Genomic DNA, 23,094 nt, shown 5'->3' on the forward strand with positions numbered 1-23,094 from the left:
GTGGTTGTTGCTACATAAAAATTTGAAGCATCATAGCAGTTAAAATGCGGCATTTAAATGTCATTGCTTTGACTCAGTCACTGCTGCTCTGACTTGGTCTCTTTGTGGGCGATTGAAATACAATGGGAGCACCACTTAAAGAAAACATAGGGTTCACGTCATGTGGCTTTGCCGTCCACATCAATTGTGCAGATGTGGCAGCATATGTGGCGCATCCAAAGTACTTGTGTCACTGCCATATGGGGTCCAAGGCAAGTGAGATGTAAAATCTGGAGTAATGTGAGAATGATTGGGTTAAACATTGTGTTTTGTGCAAGAAAGTATAAACATCATGCAATGTGAGAATATGACACTAAAGCGTAGTGTTTTGAGCGATTCACTCATTTTATAACTGCTATATGCAGTTATCGTTGTCAGTTGGAGGGAGATGTCTCATCAACCGCAACTTACAACCTTCATCTTGTATTAAAGTACAATCCAATAATACAATGGATATTGGAGTCAAACAATGCAATTGATACTGGAGGATATGATCATCTATTCTACTCTCTACTTTCTATACCAAACAATTTGTCTAACTTTTTTCCATAATAGGTTGTCCCTGAATTTCATTACGTAGAGGCAAAGAAATTACATTATGTCTCAGCAATCAAAGAACAGAAACACAAACAAAAGATATTGCACAAACATTCGAGATTACCGGCACAAGACTTAGGGTTGTTCCCAACCAAAACCCGCCAAAAACCAACGTACACACCCATCATACTACAAACAAATGGGACCAGCATATATCAGATTAATATGTACAAATGGTGAGCCTAAACATGCAGCTAGACACCCAAAAGCGACCAAACACGACTTCAGACAGTCTCTTGAATTGAACTGCCCCACCATCTTCGATCCTACTAGCTAAGCTTGATGATTGCATCGGCTTGGCTGGCTGCATTTTCATCCTCTTGTTTCTTGGGGTGGAAGAGAAGTGTCGTATCCTGCAGGGTCTGGACGCTAGCCATCAGCACGTCCTGGTGTTCCCCCTCTTGGAGCCCTACTTAATAATGCAGAGAAGAGCAGGCACAACACACTATCTTAGTTTAAGATTGAACAGTTTTTTTTATCAAATACCACTCTATTTCTCATTCTCCAAATAGCCCATATAATAGTTGTTAGGCCCACCATGTATAACTTTTCAGCACCAGGAAGAAATTGATTGACCCAAATCAAGTACTGTTTAATGTTTGTTGGCTGGTAGTTAGCCCTAATCACCATCCCAACTAGACTCCACACATACTTATCCATGGTGCAACTGAAGAATAGATGGTTAATGCTTTCAGATTCAAAACAGAAAATGCATTCGAGTCCCCTTTCCACTTTCTCTTGGTGAGATTGTCTTTAGTAAGAATAGCATTTTGGTGCAACAACCACATAAAATTTTTGATTTTCAAAAGCATTTTGGCTTTCCAAATCATATTATATGGCAACCCATTCTGGTTTCTACATAAATGCTTATACATAGACTTCACAGAGAAATTTTCAGATTTCCCCTAATTCCATATTGGCCTATCCTTCTCAGGATACAAAGCACAGGTAATAAGAATATCTCTCAATCTTCTTGATTGACATTGGAGATCTTCATTAAGCCATCTCCTATATGACAAGTTCCATTGTTTCGAGGCAGCTATAGTTACATAAATGTTTTGCTCATTACAAATCTCAAAGAGATTCTTAAAATTTTCAATAAAAGACACCTCATCATACCAAGCATCTCATCAAAAGTCAGTTTTCGTACCATTTCCAAGCCTCATTTTTCTACTAGCCAGGTAGAAACTTTTTCCCTTTATAAATCATTCCACATAGGGGAATTATTTGGGTTAGGCTTTAACTAGATTATGCTCATAGAAATCATGGAACATATTCATGAGGTAAGTGGTATGGTCCTAGAGCAGTATTTTTCTCCATAGAGAAAACCGCACGCTTCACTTCCTCAACTCTGAAAGGTCTAGTTAGATCAGTATTGACCTCATCATTAATTTTTTCATCTCCACCCCAGTAGTTAGCATTAAAATGGAACAAGGGCTTTTCCCCATTCTTTGCAAGGATGCCACTTGAATGATAGTTCTAGTGGTATTTTTATAATTTTTTAATGGCAATAACGGTTTAAGTAGTGGCAAATTTGTAATTGTCCATAGATTTTAATGTACGCACCCACATCTATTTATATGTGACTATTAATCTACTCCTTAAATCATCTACAATGACAAAATAGCGATCTTTTTCTAATTTATATCATATTGGAACTCTTGCTCATTCCAAAATTCAACACCAAGGAACAACCACCTAAATTCAAATCTAGAGCAATATAGCAACTAAATCCAACTAAGAATCAAATGTAGATAATCTCTATACATCTAACAATGACAAAGTTACAAACTTTTCTTAAATTAGATTTCAATTGCATCTCTAAATCCATAATCATAGAACAAGCACCAACCATCAACCCTAAAGCAATCTACCAAGTAAATCTATCTAAAAAAGAAATATAGATCATCCTATTAACCTTAGAGTACTTGACTCCTCCAAATCTTGAATCCTTCAACCGTAAAGATGGCAAAAATAGCAATCGGTGTTGTTCTGGTGGGATGGCGGCGGCTCTGGTCACGCTTGAGGGAGAAAGGGGGCTTTATACTACAACGCTTCATTAGTTTCAGTTGGTATATCTAATCGGAACTGATAGTGTCTATCAGTGCCGGTTCTTAACTCCTCAGTGGTTGTTCGCGCGCAGGAGTTTAAGAACCGGCACTAATACATCAACAGTACCGGTTACTGTTGAACCGGCACTGATGCGACGTTACATATGTGGTGTTCTGTAGGAGTGTTAAAGAACAGAATTATTATGATTGCAAAATCAAGTGAGAAGAAGAAAAGAGTATGTGAGATACACATAGGAAATCAACAATGCCAAAAATAAATAGATAACAGATCTTTTTAGTTTCCATTATTAGGTGAATATAAAGCACAACTAACATTTTTCTTGCAAGTGTCTTAAACATCCTTAGTTCCTCATCTCTCATGACAAAGTATAATTTAGTTGTATTTCTTGGTAGATGGTGTGGAGATAACTTCCTGTATGAAGGAGATGAAAATGAAAATGCAGTCATTGCACTTCACTAAACAAATCTTTAAACATGTCCAAATTGAAGCATCCAAGTTCTAGAATGGTGTCGGACAAACCAAGGAGGTGAGGACGGTGGGTGTCAGGGCCCTGACCTCGGGTTCCCCTGTGCCTCCTATATCAGTCTCTGTATCAAGTAGCTGATACACATAGAATTCTTCAGAATGATATCAATACATAATGTGAATAAAATAATTACCTAAAAGTGGCAGAAGATGATCTTGTGGACAAGGATATACAACAGACCAGCTAGGCAGAAGAGCCTACAGCGGAACGGAGCGAAACAAGCGGAACAACCTAATGCCACAGGTAACTCGGGTACGGACACAAACTTAGACTTATTCGCTTTAACTTCGTCTGGGTTGAGGTTGATCTCCATCTCAACAATCTGAAGGTGGTAAGACCGAGTACGAAGGTTACTCAACAAGTCATATACTACTTCAAGGGGTTGATAAGTGCATAATAGTTAATCAAGCGGTATAATTTTAAGCGTAAAGCAGGTTTTATGCAGGTATCTATATTCTCTACTATTAACCGTTTAAAACAAAGGTAACCTGATAACAAGCTTTTGAAACAGTTTTAAATAAGGTAACCTGATAACAAGCTTTTGAAACAGTTTTAAATAATGTAACCTGGTAACAAAACTTTTGAAAAAGTTTTAAATCTAGAAAACAGTAAGAAGTTATATCTAAGGGTTTTTTGGGTCCTGGGAGGGGTTACACCTAGCTCCGTAATCCCTTTCATCATCTTTGGTGTACCTCTAGTACCACATAACTCCTGATGGATTGAGCCAGTAACCTCATCACACCGACATCTAGTCCATATATTTACTCATCAAGACACACGCACCGTGAGTCTAGTAATCAGGGTTACTGCTTTTGCATGTCCATGACCGTGGACACAGTTATTCGAATAGTTTTACACTCTGCAGATATTGTACACTGTATCCACATGATATGCTCAGCCTCCAAACCGTTGCAAGCGGCGGAGCGAATCATACCGAGCCACTTCATTGACAAGTTTTTCTACGAGATAGCTCAAGTACCAGAGACCTTGTACTGAATGTTACCCCCCCCCCCCCGCCGCCTTTTAAGCTGTTGGCCGGTTCTAGAAACATTCAAACAAAGGGACAGATGGTCACTTGATTCCTCGCTGCTCCTCAGCCTCCTAGTATAATGCCCAACCCAATCTGGTAAATGAAAAGTCAAGTCCTACCTATATATGACGCATGGTTGCACAGAGGTGGCTAAGCATGATGGCACAATGACTCGGTCCTTAAGCGGTTGGGCTAGATATCTTTATTGGCAATGAATACTATCAAGTAACTCAAGCCTCCAGGAGCATACTCCCCAGAGGACCACTCTACATGTCCGCGCTAAAACAGTTTTCACCTATTTTTACACATCACCATCCATATCCCACATGACATTAAGGATTTCACAACTATCATACAATTCACAACCATCAAGGATTCATGGTATATGAGTTAACATTAATAATAGTAAATTGTTATCTCTGAAGAGACGTATTTTAAAAGCGGCGTCTCCGAGGAGACGTATTCAATCCTATGCATGCAAGATATCAAAACGTCGTCCAACGTTAATATAGATAATGATAGGTAAATCATAGGGTGATATGTATTCTGGATGATGATACTTAAGGCATGACAAGTGTTTGATAGGATTAACTGCCATAAGTAGTTTGTAAAAGTGCAATACATAACACATGCGATAATAAGTCAAGTTTTAGTTGATCATGTAGATAATAAGTAGTTCTATCTACCTCCACACCTTTAGGCATAACTAGGGTGCTCCGAGAGTAGCTCTAGTGGACCTCCGCACCTATAGGTACATGTTCAAATGGTCGGAGCTCAATTAGAAATGGTTGACATGGGTACTCCCTTGTGTGCACTTTAGCGGATGACACAAGCTGAATGGTCCTCATATCGTGTGGGTAAAGATGTACCCCACTGCAGGGTGTAAGATTAATTCGAATTACCGTGCTCTCGGTTATGAGCATGCTTCTGTCCATTTACATCAATCGTAGATATGGTACAAGTTACAGCTTTGTTATGTTGTGATGGAATATTGGGACATAGCTGGTGATGTTCATGAATAGTTGATATGGTACAAGGTACAGCTTTGTTATGTTGATGATCTCAGGATACAAGGGTGTTTGGTTAGGTGTAGATGCTTACACTTGAGTGCAAATCGCTTTTGCGTATGAAGTTAGTTAACCTTTGTGGACGAGTCCTTTCTAATTACCCATATGTATTCTCCTTGGAGTCACGCTATTTATAAGTGGTCATTATAAATTAAGTCTTGCGAGTACATTCGTACTCACATGCTTTGTTTGATTTTTAGGTGAGGAAAATTTAGTTTTTGGCTATTTTACGCCCGTCGATGTTGGCAATGGGTAGGAGTAGTGTCATTCTACTCGTGTGTTGTTATTTTGGGGTGGCGTCTTAGGGCAAATGGCACTACCCATCTTTTATCGTTATGTAACTTATTCCGTTGCGTAGCTACTATAGCAAATGTTCGGGTTATGTATTTTGATGTAAAGTTAAATCTACTTAAATGTTTGTAACTCGATTTAATTACTCGCTCTTTATCATGTCTTGTGATGATGTGCTTGTTGGAAAGACGTATATTCTGATTCTGAAAGTAAACACATGTCAGGACTACCATGGCGGTATTCCTATTAATCATTATGGTTGTTATTATGGAAAAATGATTGTCCTAATGATTAGTTCGAATACTATTTGGACGGTTCCCCACAACGTGACATCAGAGCTTGGTTTAATAAAGTAGTCTAAAAATACTTGGGATGGGTTAATAAAATATGTCAACCTCACTAAGACAACCCACTAAAGTTTATCTTTAGTCTCTAAGTATTTTTTCTATTTTATTCCTCATCTTATCTTAGATCTTTTCGTACCTCTACCTGCTGATAATCTGTTTAAACATGAACTCTAACTCATCTCTGTCTTAATGGGTTAAGGATGGCTGCTCTTGCGTTGGTGATGGTTACTCGTGCTGAGGGTGTGGAAGGTTTTCCTGCACTCCTCCGCTAGATGCTTTGGTGCGTGATTTTTACTTATGCGCTGGAGTACATGGTGTATGCTCGAGGAGTCGGTCCAGATTTGGTGGACTACTTGACGATCATAGACATTCGGGCTAATCCCCACTACTATGAGGCAGTTGGAACTTCGAAAGAAATGGTGGTCCAAGTTGTGGCGTACAAGGCAATGGCTGCCCTTCGAGATGAGCTGTCAGTTCTGCATGAATGGTCGTTCATCTACTTTCCAATTCAAGGCAACAATATCAACTACTTCGAAGATGTCCCGGATGCGGCCCATCTGAATGAGCATCGTATGGCAGAGTTGGTTCGCTCCTTGGACCAATCCTACAGTTGTGTGGCGACCAAGCATTGGGAGACGCGAAGGCACTACAATCAGCTGCAACACATCATGGAACCACAAGTGCGTTGCAGATTGGTGAACCGTGGGGTGTTGTATGGAGAGGACCATATGACATCGTTCCGCATGGCACCTCAAACTCACCGCTTTCCAGTGGTGCAATGCGCACGGGTACCTCATCCCCGTGGCCGAGGTGCGAGGGCATCCAATGGATTGCAAGTGCCGTAGTTCCACAACTCCGGCTACATGAGGGAAATGTTGTTAGGCAAATCGCAACATTTCACCCACCCCGATGCCATTGACGACACGGGCTCCCCCAACATCATCTTTTGATGAGTTTCTGGAGGACTTTGTTTGGGATCTATATCATGAGTGGTTTTAAGTTGGTGGATTTAAGTATTATGTAATAGAACGTAGTTTATATTCGTGAAACTTATGGACGATTAAAAATTAGCTATACTATGCCCTATGTATGAGACTTTTATGATGTACTTTGTGTTGTATGAGTATTATGATTGTTTAATATATCTTTCAATTCTATTGATTGCTATTTATTGTGCTATTATTTTACTCATGTTGCATCAACGTAATTGACGACAAAGGTAAGAAGGTAAGCGACGCGTCCCGATAGCGGTTGATATCGGGGGCTCAACTAGTGTGATGCAGGGATCTAGTGTGTCCCGTACGACGATGGTACGAGAAGCGAATATGTTATCAATAATGTATGAGCATCTACCATACGATGGTAGTTATGGTCGTCTACCCATGTGACGATTACATAGGGTGTCCCGTAAGACAAAGGTACGGAAAGTGAATGCGTTAGCAACAATGTATGAAGCGTCGCTTGTGCGATGAGTTACACAAGCAATGTTCGCGTGAAAAATATTTCTTTCTCGCGCAAAGGGTGATGATTGTGATTTTTAGATTTGTTTGGGGAGTGATGCACTCAAGAAAGAAATACGTAGATTAGGATTGAGCATACTTCAGTTCCTATCTCTCATTTTGCACGCAACTAGTTATCATGGGCTTTAAGGAGCCTGACCGTATTAATGTTGTTTATCCATTCCTTGCCATCGTAAATTTCTTTTCGTTATCTTCCTTGTCAAGATCTTGTCGTCACTAATCTTGGAATTGATGGTAGGATGAGGACTCGCGGTAATTTGGGTGATCTTCCTGAGGGTTCTAATGAGAACAATCATGTGCCGCATCCGCCGCCGAGCATGACGGATGTGCTCTTGCAAATCTAGCAGAAACACCAAGAGCAAACCACTTTGCTAGAGGCACTCGTGCACAATACGGCCCCTCAAGGAGGAGGAGGAGCCAAGCGCCGTCATGACTACTAGGATTTTCTCCGTACTAGTCCTCCCACCTTCACGCGTGCCGAGGATCCTCTCGATGTAGACTATTGGCTATGCACCATCGAGCAGAAGTTCATTTTCCTTAGGTGTGAGGACCACAAGAAGACCCTCTTTGCCGCACATCAACTCCAAGGCATGGCCAGTGCGTGGTGGACGAACTATCTTGCCATGGACGCCACCGATCATCGCGTCTCATGAGCGGAGTTCCGCCAAGCCTTTCGCGATTATTAGATTCCCAAGGGGATGATGAAAATCAAGAAGTGGGAATTCCTGGACCTCTAGCAGAGGGGCAAGTTAGTCATGAAGTATGTGCGGGTGTTCAACCACCTTGTCCAATATGCGTCTCTAAGCTAAGCGAATCTGACATATAGAATCTAGCGAGGTTATTAAGTAAAGTTAGATCAAGTTGTTAGCCTAATTGTTTTATAAACTTAAGAACTTAAGAAAAAACTGGTGGCGGATGGCGAAGTGGCGGCGGCTCCACAGGGAAGGGCCGGGACGATCATGTTGCAGTTGTATGTGGTCAAGCGGCGGCGTGGTGTGAAGGACGACGGAGGCGCGATCGCGTCTGTGCGCGGTGGTGAAGTACCAGCGGCACGGGCGGACCAGCGACGCGGCGTGGCTGCATGCGGCTAGCAACTTGATGCGGCCTCGGTCGGGCGGCATGGCGCGCGGACCGACAGCATGAAGGATGGGCGACGTCAGCGACAGCGCACACAACGGCACAACGAGGAAGGCCGGCTGACTGCATGTGCCAGCTGGGCTGTGGGCTCAGTGGTACTACACGGTGCGTGGCTGTGTGATGGAAACAGGGAAGAAGGACATGGTGGCGTGGTGCATGTGTGGAGAGGAGCAGCGAGGGAGAGAGGAGAGGAGAGGAGGGTGCCGGTGTTGCTACTTGTGTGTATGTATGCATGTGTGTGTATGTATGGCGTGAGGAGAGTGCCTTGCATGTGAAGGAAGAGAGAGGAGGAGAAGAAGTTGGCTTTGGCTTCCAGTGGAATATCATAGGCAGAGAGAGGAGTGATGGCCGGTGCAGAGAAATGGCCGAGAGAGTGAATGATCTTGGGTAAAGATTTGAGAGAGAATATTTGGATGACAAAACAATTGTATGAAACCAATTTTGAACTGGATGTAAGATGATTCAAATAAATGTATTTGAATTTGAAATCAAATGTATGATGATGAAAATAATGACTTCAAATTGAATTGATTGTGGTAATTCAAATTGGATTTGAATAAAAAATTGTCATGATTTTGGAACGATGATTCGAATATGCGATTCGAACTTGAACTTTGATTTGAATGTAATGAATTGAATTGCGAAGCTATAATGCTGGAATGAATTGAATATGTCTCGAATGATTCGAATTGCATTGGAATGTGAATTCGATGAGGATTTGAATGAGTCTGGAATTGAGATGTTTGGGATTAAATCCAAATAGGAGTATCTGAATTTAGGATTTGGATTTGGATTTGGATTTGGCATCAATCCAAATAAGAGTATTTGAATTAGGAAAAGGTTTGAAGGTGAAGCCTCGGGATTTGAGAGAGGTTTGAATTCAAAATATTTGAATTCAAGCTGAATTTTAGCTAAATTGAATCTAAGAAATATATTTGAATTTGAGAGACTTTTAAATTCAAATCTCCACTCAAAGAACCATAAAAGCAATAAACTAAAATACTTATACTCAACTTATTGCAAAGATTACTTTAGAAATTAATTTGGTGCTCTCTGGTGTAGCGAAAATGGCCCCTTTAGGTTATGATTGTGATTTTGGTAATTAATGATAACATAGTCAGTAGGTGTAACATGTTTGTCAAAAATATATGTTAGTAGGTCTCATAGATATAATACATGAAGAAGTCACCACAGTCGGGACAAAGTTGGACTGAATTGGATAAGTCCGAGGAAGATTTGCCTCAGCAGATAGTCCGGTGCTCTGGGTGTTTGAACTCACCCGAGTATATTTATCAAATACAAGAGAGGCCTGAAGACTTCACCGAAAGGTCCGGTGTTTGAGCAGAATGCTCACCAGAGTAATTCTTCCAGAGAAGGTGTTGTGCTGAAGAATGAAGGTTAAGCCTCACCGGAGAGTCCGGTGATCAGTGGGAGTTGCACCAGAGCATTTCCAGATAAAAGAAGAGAAGGCTCAACCCATCGGATGGTCCGGTGTTGAGAAGGATGAATGCACTGGAGTATTATTACCAGAGAAGGATACAACCGCTGAAGATCAAAGGTTCAACCTATCAGATGGTCCAGTGTGAATGGAATGAACACCAGACAATATACCGGACAATGAACAGTGCAAAGAAGTAGAACGAAGTTCAAGGCATTGGATGATCCGGTGATGAAGGCCATGTAACACCAGAGTATTATTTTCAGAGAGGGTTGCATTGGCTCGATTGGATGAAGTTAACTCACCAGATAGTCCAGTGATAAAGTGATGTGCACCGGATGCATACACCAGAGTAATATACACAGAAAAGAAGGAAAGGCTCAATTGACTCAAGATAACTCACCGAATAGTCCGGTTATGGAGATAAAGTATACACTGGTGTTTTCGATGTTCATAGAGGCTTGAGTGGGGTTCCAATAGCTAGTTTGTGAGAGTACTCACCGGATGATCCGGTATTAGTATCATTGTCCTCACCGGATCATCTGGTGTTAACAACTTTTCAGAGCCATTGTGCTAACGACTAGTGTGCGAGTTTGAGGCTATAATACCTAGCCAATCGATCATTTGAAGGTGCTGGAGTCCAGAGAAGTTCATGGACACCTGAGAAGATATCCAAACCACCAAAGTGCTTAAAGTGATTATCCAAGATGATTAAGCACAAGATTAGAGAGTGTTTAGTGCTTATAGGCATAAAGAGAGTGTTACTAGATGATTGATGTCTAGAGAGTGGATCAAGGAGTTATCCAACCTTGTACTAAGTGATACGCTGGTACCTTAAAGTCTTGGTGACTCGCTGGTAAACTTCTTGATGAAAGTGCATCTAGTCCCTATGTGTGGTTTTGGTAATTAATGATAATACCTATGGACAAACAATGTTGTTGAGATTGTTAGTAGGTTGTTCAATAGGTGATGCATGGGGAAGAGACATGCATGAACTCTAGGATAATGGGAAGATTGAAAGTACATCAAGATGAATGAGCTCTAAGTGATGCTCGGGTAAGTGATGACAATGCCTATGGACTAACAATCATATTGAGAATTGCTATTAGGTTATTCCATAGGAGATGCATAAATGATGAAGCATGAATTCTTTGAGAAATGCTATGAGTTCAAAGAATTGCATCAAAAGTCATTGAGATTTTAGTGATGCTCATAAGAAGAAGAAGAAGCTCAATAAGATTAGCAATAAGCTTGAAAGCTAAGTTACTTGTAAAGATCAAGTAACTAAAGGTATGATTTGTTAATAGAGTTTTATGGATTAACCCATGTGCTATGTGTTTAAGAATGAGTGGGGTTAGATTCTATATGAAGATTGACAATATGCATGAAGGCTAATAAGTTACTTGTGGAGATCAAGTAACTTAAGGTATAAATGTTGTCATTTAGGTTTTATGGACTAACCCATGTGCTATGTGGTTAAGAATGAGTGAGGTTAGATTCTATATGAAGATTGACAGTATGTATGAAGGCTAATAAGTTACTTGTGGAGATCAAGTAACTTAAGGTATAAATGTTGTCATTTAGGTTTTATGGACTAACCCATGTGCTTTGTGCTTGAGAGTGAGTTGGGCTTAGGATCTATAAGAAGGCATAAGTTGAATTGAAATCACATATGTCAAGAGTGAAGAACAAAAGCGGACTCCACATATGAAAAAGTGAATTCTCTGATGATGTCGAATATAAAATAGTTTTCTATGGCAAGACGGTAAAGGGCAAGCAAGACTCGGCTGCGATGGACCATCCGTGGTGAAGGGCAAGCAAATGGCTTGGCGCCGAAGGACCAAGGCGGTAGTGAAGAGCGAGTAAAGGCTTTGCGCCAATGGACCGTGCGAGACCATGGGAAGCTATGGATGATTCACATCAATCATATGAAGAATCAAGAAGAGATGGAGTGAAGAATATATGAAAGTTGGCAACCCTCAAGGTTTGGAAGAAAGAAGCGGTACTTGAAAGTTTTTCAAAAGCTCAAAGTGGTTCAAACGAGTTTTATCTTTGAATTTGAGTATAGGTATGCTGCACTATTAAGAGGGATGCAACGTGAGCTAATTGTCGCATCTCAGTACTCAAGAGTTCCCAACCAAACCCAAAGTGAGAGTTTGTTGTTAAGAGTCCGAAGCGGAAAGTGTGGAAGTGTCCAAAATAGGTTTTGGAGTGTTCCTAGTTTGATCCTATGTGTTTTAGGTCATGAATTCAGTTGGGATGTGTAGCCCTCTGAATAAGCTTTCCATAGAGTCCAAAATCATCGAAATCGGACTCCGGGATCAAAAGTTATCGCTGTTTTTCGGAGGTCAGCTGTGCTATACTCGGAGACTCCGGTGAAGACCGGATTCTCCGGTACCTGGAGTGGCCGGAGACTCCAGTGTAGGCCGGATTCTCCGGTAAAGTCCAGAAAAGAGCCTAATGGCTAGTTTTTTGAAGTGGGCTATTTATACCCCCACTCACCCCATCATTTGGGGCTGCTGCAAAGGGCACGAAAGAACACATTTTTAGAGTCAAAAGAACCTCTCCCACTCCATTCTAGTGTGTGATTTGAGAAGAAAAGTGAGTTGGGTTGAGAGATTGAAAGATTGAGTGCAAGTGAGCTAAAATCCAATCTTGAGCACTTGAGTTCTCGGTAAGAAGTTTGTCGTCGTGTTTGTTACTTTTGGAGGTGAAGCCTCCTAGGCGGTTAGGCGTCGCCGATGAGCACCCAAGGTTGTGGGTTGCCACGGAAGTTTGTGAAGGGCTCGATTTCGCCTCCGCAAGGGAAGAAATCAAGAGTGGATAGAGGAAAGCCGTTGAAAGAGACCCAGCTCGTTGGAGCTTCCTCAACGGAGACGTAGGATTCACGGTGGTGAATCCGAACTTCGGGAAATAAATCTTTGTGTCTCCTCTTTTGTTTCCTTACTTTTAAGTTCTTGCTCAAATCTTTGTACATATTGCTCGATCTACTTGTTTGTGTGTATTTGAGTGTAGGTTCTCCGTTGATCTACTTGAAATCATCTCCAGGAACACACGACATCACTTGGTTTGAGCTAGAACTCTCTACCCATCCTTTTTATTCAGTTTTGGGCTCTGTTCTGTACAGAAACCGGAGAATCCGGAGTTCACCGGAGTTTCCGGACCTGTACAACCTGGAGACTCCTGTCTTCACCGGAGTATCCGATGAACAGTAATTTCAGGTATATGAACAGTGTTTTCAGCCTTTTTCAATTTAAGTTTTATTGCATATCTCTTGCTAGATTAGAGTAATTTTTGTCACTTTAGAATTGTAATTTCCACACTTATTTAGGGTGATTGTGCACTAGTTGAGCCTAGCATATTTAGATTTTTCACTTGTGAAAAACCCGTTAGTTTATATTCCGCTGCAAGTTTAGGCCAACTGAAAAAGGGGACTAATTTTTGTAAAACGCCTATTCACCCCCCTCTAGGCGACATCATTGTCCTTTCACTTGACCCTCTGACCTTGTGTGGAGCGGCAACAAGGCGATTGTGCGGGGACAGAGGGACTCTTGTTTTGGTGGCTTAAGCTCCGAAGTGATCACGAGAGCAAGGAATCGGAAGAGGCTAGTTGTGAGACCTTGCCTTGGTGGCTTGATGGCTCATCCAGCTGGAGGCCTTGTCTTTGTAATTTGGTAGCTCAAGAGTCGTGACCGGGTGTCGACCGGAAGCAAATCCTTTATGGAGCTCCAACGTGAACTAGAGATGGTGGCATTCATGCCAACGATACCATGGGAAAAAAAATCCTTGTACCGAGTTTTCTCTCTCTACCTTACTTACATTTCCGCATTTACATTCTTACAATTAACCTTCTTAGATAGGTTACAAGTATTTTGATCAGTAGAGTAGACACACTAGATAAACCTAGAGCACATTCAGATAGAATTTGATATAGGTTTATCTTGTGTTATTTTTGGAGCTAAAATAGTTCTAAGTGTCTTAATTCACCCCCTCCCTCCTCTTAGGACGTCACCGATCCCTTCATCTGGAATACTTAACTAAAATAATATATTTGAATATATGCATACAAGTATATATACTTCAAATATATATTTATTTGATTTTATAATGGTTTAATATTTAGGAAACAATTAAAATAGGAGTGAATTTTGACTATTTTATAAATGTTGAAACTCAAGGTGTTACAGTGGGCGAGGCAAGGCAGTGAGGGCGAGTCGGTGGTGTTCGTCGGGGCAGTATGGACGGTGTGCCGGTGCCGTGGTGCACGACGGGCGGATGGGCGACTCGCCGGTGCCGCAGGGTAGGACGGGCGGACGGGCGACGCGCCGGTGCCATGAGGTAGGAGGGACGGATGGGCGGTGTGCCGACGCCGTGGGGCAAGATGGTTCGACGGCGGGCCGAAGGGTGAGGCGAGGCCGGTGGCGCCGTGGGGGTAGCAAGACCATCGGACGGGCAGAGACGCAGAGTGGTGGCAGTGCGACTCGGGAGCCGGAGAGGCGCTGACTCAGGGTGTGTGGACAGTGGGCTAACTTGGCGAGTTGTCTGAGCTGGGCCTGTACAAGTGTAAATTAGGATAAAGAGGGGGATTTCGATAAAAACAAGTGGGATGAAGTCTTAATCATTTTTGATCCTGTTTTCGGACATCACCCTCCCGTTCCTATGTAAGAATGAAAAAACAAAAATGATGGAGAAAAAACGGGACAGGATATTTCGGTACCACTCTCATCCTAAGGCTCTCAATCTTGTAGGGCTTGGACCAACTGTTATCCAATTCCGTGGAAATGGCCATTTAAGTCAATTGCTACCCACTTAAATATCAAAAAACTGGAATAAATTGGGCCTGATTTAATTCCGCAATTCAGGGCCCAATTCATGGATCCAAACGGGGTGTTCGGTGATTTGGAAATCGAGAGAAGCTAATCCATGAGCCCACTTTTACTGTCCGATTGCGCCTCGCGTGTAGGATCTTCTTTTCCTTGTAGTGGATCCGGTCATCCATGCGTCACCGCGACATTCTTGCTGAAGCTCCTCCATAAGACTGAGCATGGGTGCAACCCCTGTTAAACCGAAAGACAAGAACTATAAGTCAAAGAATCTGTTGGGAGGCAATTTGACAATCCCACGCAACACATGAATTCATTATGTATAACTATCGTTTTTCACAGCGACACATGATTTATTTATAAACAAATAAGCAAAGGATTTTGATCGACAACTTTAGAGATCGTCGTCCAGACGATTTACGAGCAAATCGATAAAGAATTACACCTCAAATCACGGAGATTCAAAATAGCAGCGAAGAACTACTCTAAAACTACCCTAAAGTGCATAAGTAAAATAGAACGAAAAGTAGATGCAATAATTACGATTAACTGAGTTGTTTCTTGTAATCAGCTGCAACTATCAACTATTTATAAAGGGGATATGGTCTTAGTCATAAGAAATCAAAGTACAACTCTATTCTAACCCTAAACACGTTCTGTTAAAAAAAGAGAGAGTTTGAATCTAAGAGAAATTTTAGATAATGTTTCCTACATAAATTTTTGTCTTTCCCAAATGCCAAGGAGAAGAAGAGGATCGAGTCAAAAGAAAAAACTATTTTGGAGTTTTATCAACAATTTGCTTCTGCAGGTGGGGATCTAATATTTTCGGAGTCCTTATGTGAGGAATTATAACATAATTTTTAAAAAAAATATATGAATTAGGAAGAGATGGTCGATGAAATATGAATCGGAGACTAAATCTTGATTTCCCTCAGAATAATACATTCTTGTTACCCCGAGATGTATTGGCCGCCACATATCATTTGATTGGAATAAAATTTAACTAGAACTCTATTCCGACCCTAAACACGTTCTGTTCGACTAAAAACGCAAAAAAAAAAAACCTGAACAGATCTTCCAATCTAAACCGACTCGAATTTGGTCTGAACACCAGATAGTCCTATAAGAACAAAAATGTTAACGCTGGACCATCTGACGAGTTCAATTAGCTGGAGTCTTGAACTCTTTCCTAATCTGCACCAGATATTTCGACATGTGAATTGTACTCAATGGAGTCTCTTGCCAGACTATATTTTCTATAGAGCAAACTCTCTGCAAGAAATTGATTAATCTCACCGGATGATCCGACGCTACTCCGGATAACACACCAGACTAATTTTTCTAGAGAGCAAACTTCTCTACACAAAATCGTCTTTACACTCACCGGATAATCCGATGTATTCACCATAACATACATCAGAGTGATTTTTCCAGAGAGCAATTCTCTATGAGAGATCGTCCATACGCTCACCAGATAATCCGACGTTCTCTGCATACCTTACTGGACTACTTCTTGCAGAAAGCATATTTTCAGCGAAGATTAAGCTATAAGCACCAGATAGTCCAACCTCCGTTGGATGTACCACTAGACTAATTTGTTCAAAGACTATGTTTTCAACACAAACTTGAGCTACGTTGATCGGATAATCCGACACTTCTTTCACGCCTCACGAGACTATTTATCGAAGAATATGTTTTTTTGGCAATAATTAACGTAACTCATCGGATAGTCAAGACTATAATTTCTCCACACCGAACTATTATACGTTAAAATAAAGCTAGATCGGACCATTTTTCCTATCAACAGAATCAACCTTTACGTCTTCGTTGAAGTGAAGCACGGAGCAACCTGTGGTTTCCAATTCGTCCGTGAGAACCCTGGATGGAATCAGTCTCATAAACCCGACGATCGCTCTCGTGTCAAAGATATTTTCCCGTGAGCGTAGCGTGCTGTCGTACCGTGCCCCAGACACGAGACTGATGCCCGGAAGAGCCGAAGAACAACCGGTTTTCCAGAAGGATCGGCCATTCTCAAGGCAGCAGGACGCACGCCCGATTTGTACGATACGCGATCGCAGACTTGCACGTGAGGCAAGTGCCAGTTGAGACTCCGCGCCACGCTGATCCCCACGAGACCACGAAAGCCTCCCGTTTTTCTTCTTTTTGAGTGCAAACCAAAGCCACTGGACAGTTAAGAGGACAGGAGTGGATGAGCTTGTCGGCCGGTGGTGGTGAGCTCGACTCGACAATATTCTGCAGCGCGTGTCGCGTACAAGGCCACTTGGCAACTGCGGCCATTCACTTCAGCTGTAAATCGAGGGGCGGACCACGGTGTTTCACCTTAATCCGCCTCCCGTAATTAAACTCAGCCACTCGGTAAACGCCAAAATAAGCAAGCAAATCAACCAAGTCACAGCGGCCAGGGCCACCAGGAGTCAACCCATTGTATTTAGGCCAAAAAAGAAAAAGAAAAAAGAAAAAACAATTGCAGTAGTCGCACTCGACTCAGAAATCTGTTTCCAATTTGACCCAGACAGGTCGGACCCATTTGCACGTCGAATTTGAGACCGATGGCCGAGATCACAATCCACCGGGTCACCGGCCGACGGCCGACGGCCCGGTCGTCACAACTCACCAGCCAAGCAGGCAGCCCATGAACACAGACAGGCAGGCATCCTGCAGAAACCTCTCGCAAAACCACTGCACCCACGGGTTTTCCGCCCACCAGCCACGCTCCAGCTTGTCGCATCCCGTCTTCCAGATTATATACGCGCGCCGGCGATCGCAGTCCAAGAAATCAACTCACTCACTGTCACTCCACAGTCACTCACCTCCTCCCGCGCACCGTGCACAGCTAACAATGCAGGCCCAGGGCATCGTCGTCCGCGCCCGCGGCCCGGTGGCGATGGCGCCAACCCCCGCGCGCCGCCGGCAGTGCCGCGTGTCCGCAGCCGTTGCGGCGCCGGCCGTGCGGGCCCGCGTGACGCACTCGATGCCGCCGGAGAAGGTGGAGGTGTTCCGATCCCTGGAGGGCTGGGCGGCGCGGTCGCTGCTGCCGCTGCTCAAGCCCGTGGAGGAGTGCTGGCAGCCGACGGACTTCCTGCCGGACTCCTCTTCCGAGATGTTCCAGCACGATGTCCGCGAGCTGCGCGCGCGCGCCGCGGGGCTGCCCGACGAGTACTTCGTCGTGCTGGTCGGGGACATGGTCACGGAGGAGGCGCTGCCCACGTACCAGACCATGATCAACACGCTCGACGGCGTCCGCGACGAGACCGGGGCCAGCGCGTGCCCCTGGGCGGTCTGGACGCGCGCGTGGACTGCCGAGGAGAACCGCCACGGCGACATCCTTGGCAAGTACATGTACCTCTCCGGCCGCGTCGACATGCGCATGGTCGAGAAGACCGTCCAGTACCTCATCGGCTCGGGCATGGTACGGATCGCCATCATCTTGGGTCTTGCAATGCTCTATTGCATTCTTTGAAGCCTCACGTGCTGATCGCTGAGGCTGGGCTTTGAATTGCAGGACCCGAGGACGGAGAACAACCCGTACCTGGGCTTCGTGTACACGAGCTTCCAGGAGCGCGCGACGGCCGTCTCGCACGGCAACACCGCGCGGCTCGCCAAGGCGCACGGCGACGAAGTCCTGGCGCGCACCTGTGGCACCATCGCCGCCGACGAGAAGCGGCATGAGACGGCGTACGGGAGAATCGTGGAGCAGCTGCTGCAGCTTGACCCGGAGGGCGCCATGCTCGCCATCGCGGACATGATGCGCAAGCGGATCACAATGCCCGCGCACCTCATGCACGACGGCCGCGACACGAACCTGTTTGAACACTTCGCCGCCGTCGCGCAGCGTATCGGCGTGTATACTGCCCGGGACTATGCGGACATCGTCGAGTTCCTTGTCAAGCGGTGGAAGCTGGAGACCCTGGAGAGCGGGCTCTCCGGCGAGGGCCGCAGGGCCCGGGACTTCGTCTGCGGGCTCGCGCAGAGGATGCGACGGGCCTCGGAGCGAGCTGAGGACAGGGCCAAGAAGGATGAGCCCAGGAATGTCAAGTTCAGCTGGATCTTTGATAGGGAAGTGATTGTCTAATCACTTGGTTTGGTTGCTGACTTCCGAGTCTGAGAGGATCACACCATGGCGCTGTCTGTCAGTGCCATTGTCACACTGTGTTTATGTATCCGCAATGCCGTAATTATGCTTTCTGATACTCGAAGCCCTTAAAAAAGCCAGCAGAATGTATGTTCTGGAATCTTGACAAGATATGATTCGGTTGTTCGGTTTCGATCCTACGAGTAACTGACACGAGCATATAAAACGGAGCAAAAAATGTTTAGCATTCTGTGGGCTCAGTAGTCAGTACCCAGTACCCACTACTTAGTTAATCGGACATGGGATAATTGAAAGCCAATAAGCATCCATTGATCATTGGATTTATAATAAGATTTCCTACAAGACTACAAGTTTGAAATCGAGAAGATATGTGCATCTCATATATTTCATATCCCTGCGTCCATTTTGGCAAAAAAAAAATCCTAGAAATATATTGACTACTGTTGGCAAAAAAAAAAAATCTTTCACGAACAAGTACGGCGAGAGCCAACTCACTGTAATAGCTCAAGTTTAGAGAAAAAATAGAGAGAAAAAGAATGCCGACGATAATGAAAAATCTGATGCCCCTTTGGCATCGTATGTCCATGATTAGTATTTATATTGTTTTTCAGAACGTAAGTATACAAATATAACCATATAGGAATCAAGATACAAGTTATCACTATATAATCCAGACCTAGGGCTAGTCTAAGTAAAACATAGCTAAGGCCTGGGTAAATTTTCAACTTTACTCTGATAACATCATATAATGGAGGAAACGGTTGTTGGTATCGGGTTTTGAGAAGGAAATTTCCACTAGTCATGTGAACGTATGACTTATCATAATAGTTTATTTATGTTGAATTTTTAGTAATTTGGTAAGACCATCATTGTCGGTGTATTCAGAACCAGGGGTCCCTAAGTCCCGAGGCCAGGCCGGCTATCCACCACATGTCACCACCCTGCGAGGTAAGAAAACGCTAAGTCCCAGGAGAAGGTGCTCGGGGCCGCCGCCTCTGGTTCCCGAGCACCCTAGTTCCCCGATGATCTGCAGGGTCCAAATACTAAGACCGAAGTGCTCGGGAGAGAGTGCTCGGGGCTGCACGTGGCAGCCCCCGAGGACTCGGTTCCCCGAAGGCCCCACCAAAGTGCTCGGGAGAGAGTGCTCGGGGTTGCACGTGGCAGCCCCCGAGGACTCGGTGCCCCGAAGGTCCCACCGAAGTGCTCGGGAGAAAGTGCTCTGGGCTGCACGTGGCAGCCCCTGAGGACTTGGTGCCCCGAAGGTCCCACCGAAGTGCTCGGGAGAGAGTGCTCGGGGCTGCACGTGGCAGCCCCCGAGGACTCGGTGCCCCGAAGGTCCCACCGCAGTACTCGGGAGAGAGTGTTCGGGGCTGCACGTGGCAGCCCCCGAGGACTCGGTGCCCCGAAGGTTCGCGCAAGATCATTCAACGACCCGAAGGGTCCCGTCGTCAGGGTGTCATCCAGTCAAAGGCCCAATGCCGCATTTAATAGGCACGCGCGGTCTGACATCCTGACATTCTCAGCTGCCCACGCCCCAGTGTCAGACCCTGCCATGCACTAGCAGGGGGCCGTGGGTCCATTAAATGCACGGGTCCCGTCCCGTTTCATCCAGGTGCCTCGGGATAACGTTGCCAGAATCGAAGCACTCCGCCTGCCACCCTGCCCTGGCAGAAGAACAAGACAGGGTGGGCGCACTGGGCACCTCTGGGGCTGACCGGTGGGCCCCTTTTAGGGCGCCCCGAGGCTTCCGCAGCGGCTGGTGGTCGAATGCGCGCCGCATTTCAACACCGCCCCTGTCACTTCGCCAAAATGAAATGATTACGCCTTTCTCCGTGGCACCTTGGCATTCGCGTCCCCTCTTTCCCATTCAGGATATGTTGAGGTCGGCGCGCCTATAAAAGGAAAGGATGGAGAACACTAAAAAAAAGAAAAAAAGGCCTTCGACCACCAGACGACCAACAATCTCCGACGAACCAGGCCAAAGATAGATCGACAGACACTCGACCCAGCTCAAGTTAAGCTAGAACATAAGAGCCTCAAGCTCTTTGTAAACAGCTCTCCCCTTAGAACCAGATACCTCCTTGAAGAATTCCCTTCAAGGATAAATATAGTGCTCATACAGGAGTAGGGTGTTACGCCTCCGTGCGGCCCGAACCTGTCTAAAACCCGGCGTACCCACTTTTTCTTGCATTAGGGTGATCGTCTCCCGCCAGCCATCGCATTTATTTCCGTTCCCGCTTATTTCCCAAACAAGTTTTTCCAGGATCATCCCCCCGGCCGAATCTCTAAAAAGGGGTCTCTCGGGATCCCTGCGACAGGAGTTCACTCTCCGACAGCTGGCGCGCCAGGTAGGGGGGAATATCCCTGGATTGTTTGTTTCACTTTTTTCTCCACAGGAAAAGATGGTAGGTGGGCACCGTCTCCAGCGTTCCGGCTCCGCTTCCAGTAACGGAACGCTGCCCCACGAAGAAAGCCCCGTCGCTGCTGCGTACCCGCGGCAGCCGCCATCCACGCGTGCGGCTTTTCCCGCCCAAGGGGATCAAGGCGCTGGGCCCATCAGCGCCGCCGTCGCTGCCAACGTACTTTCCGACCCCCAGCAGGTGGTCGGGACCCCGGCCGCCAGGTCTGCCTCTGGACCACGTCGGGTGCCGCCTCGGTGCAGGCTCGCTTTCAGTGAGGCCAGCCCAGGGAGCGCGTTGCTTGCAGCACAAGCTCTCCTCAGACACCCGCCCATTCAGGCCACGCCAAACACTCCGGAAGGCCGGTGGATGCAAGATGTCGTCGCTTTGGTCGGCACTGCTCGTCGCCAGGTGCAGGCCGGGAGTCCTCGCACCACTTCTCAGCACGGTGCCGCCAGAGCCGGCTCCCCAGCGGGCAACACCCGCACGGGCCGAGGGGTCTCCAGGCGGAGTGCCGTCCCCCTGGCCATGTCCGGAGCCCGGGACCTTCGTTTGCACCTTGATGAGCGGAGGGGCCACGAAGATGCCCGAGTCACTCTCGAACGTCAGCGGGAGACCCGGCAGGGGGTTGGGGCAGAGGACCAGGCTTCCTCTCTCCCGGCCCACGACCACCGGGGATCCCCGGCTCGCCGCTTCTCGCCACCAAGAACCCCCGCTCGGGCTGCGGGGTACGGCACCGGTTGCCGTGCCTTCACCGCCGAGCTCCGCCGGGTGAGGTGGCCTTCCAAGTTCCGCCCCGAGCTGCCGGAGAAGTACGACGGGTCCATCGACCCCTTCGAGTTCCTCCAGATCTACACGACGGCCGTCCAAGCGGCCGGAGGCAGCGAAAAGGTGATGGTAAACTATTTTCATGTTGCCTTGAGGGGTTCCGCCCGCTCTTGGCTTATGAACTTACCCCCAGGATCTATCAGCTCCTGGGATGACCTGTGCCACCAATTCGTGGCCAACTTTCAGGGCACGTTCGCACGTCCCGGTCGGGAGTGCGACCTCCACGTCGTCCAACAGCAGGAAGGGGAGACGCTACGGCGATTTATACAGCGTTTCAGCCAGGTTCGCAACACTATTCCGCGAGTGGCCCCCCATGCTGTTATTGTTGCTTTTCGGCAGGGCGTCCGTGATGAGCGGATGCTCGAGAAGCTAGGTACGCACGAGATCGAGACCCCTGCGGAGCTTTTCGCACTGGCCGATAAGTGCGCCAAGGCTGCGGAGGCCAGGGCATGGCATGCTCCTCGCCCCGTTTCCGACCAGCCAAGTTCTTCCCGCTCTGATAAGCGGGAAAAGAAAAAGAGAAGGAAGCGCGAGGCCGCTCCCGTTGAGCTAGCCCAAGTCCCCGCTCACAGGGAGCCGCAAGAGCCCGATCGCCGGCAAGAGCGTCGGCCGGGTGCCGATCGGCGCCCCGTCAGGGCCCCTGCTCGGGCTCCTCCTCGGGCCTCTGTGCCCGCGAGGGCCCCGGCACCGGCTAGGGCGTCAGCTCCAGCAAGAGCCCCGGCCCCTGGCCGAGCTCCTATTCCAGCGAGGGTCCCCGCTCCCGCGGGGCCCGAGCCAGGTAAATGGTGTCCCATACACCTGACCAGATGGCACGACCTCACGGAGTGTCGTACGGTCAAAGGACTCGTGGAGCAGCGCCAGAGGG

At 46.0% G+C, this 23,094-nt stretch overlaps 1 protein-coding gene across 1 annotated transcript; it reads left to right on the forward strand.

The window, feature by feature from the left end:
* Nucleotides 1–17,526: 17,526 nt before the first annotated feature.
* Nucleotides 17,527–19,179, forward strand: LOC133925837 (stearoyl-[acyl-carrier-protein] 9-desaturase 1, chloroplastic-like). The gene is made up of 2 exons (XM_062371589.1): nucleotides 17,527–18,318; nucleotides 18,412–19,179. The coding sequence occupies exons 1-2, from the start codon at nucleotides 17,542–17,544 to the stop codon at nucleotides 18,979–18,981; spliced, it is 1,347 nt and encodes a 448-aa protein (XP_062227573.1). The 5' UTR covers nucleotides 17,527–17,541; the 3' UTR covers nucleotides 18,982–19,179.
* The last annotated feature ends 3,915 nt before the right edge of the window (nucleotides 19,180–23,094 follow it).

This window comes from Phragmites australis, chromosome 1, assembly GCF_958298935.1.
Source record: "Phragmites australis chromosome 1, lpPhrAust1.1, whole genome shotgun sequence".
NCBI classification, from domain to species: domain Eukaryota; kingdom Viridiplantae; phylum Streptophyta; class Magnoliopsida; order Poales; family Poaceae; genus Phragmites; species Phragmites australis.

What these genes read in the sequence shown, in the direction of transcription:
- LOC133925837 (XM_062371589.1), top strand. Translation starts at nt 17,542, where the DNA reads ATGAACACAGACAGGCAGGCATCCTGCAGAAACCTCTCGCAAAACCAC. An exon ending in ACCTCATCGGCTCGGGCATG is followed by an intron (nt 18,319 to 18,411) that starts GTACGGATCGCC and finishes TTTGAATTGCAG; the next exon opens with GACCCGAGGACGGAGAACAA.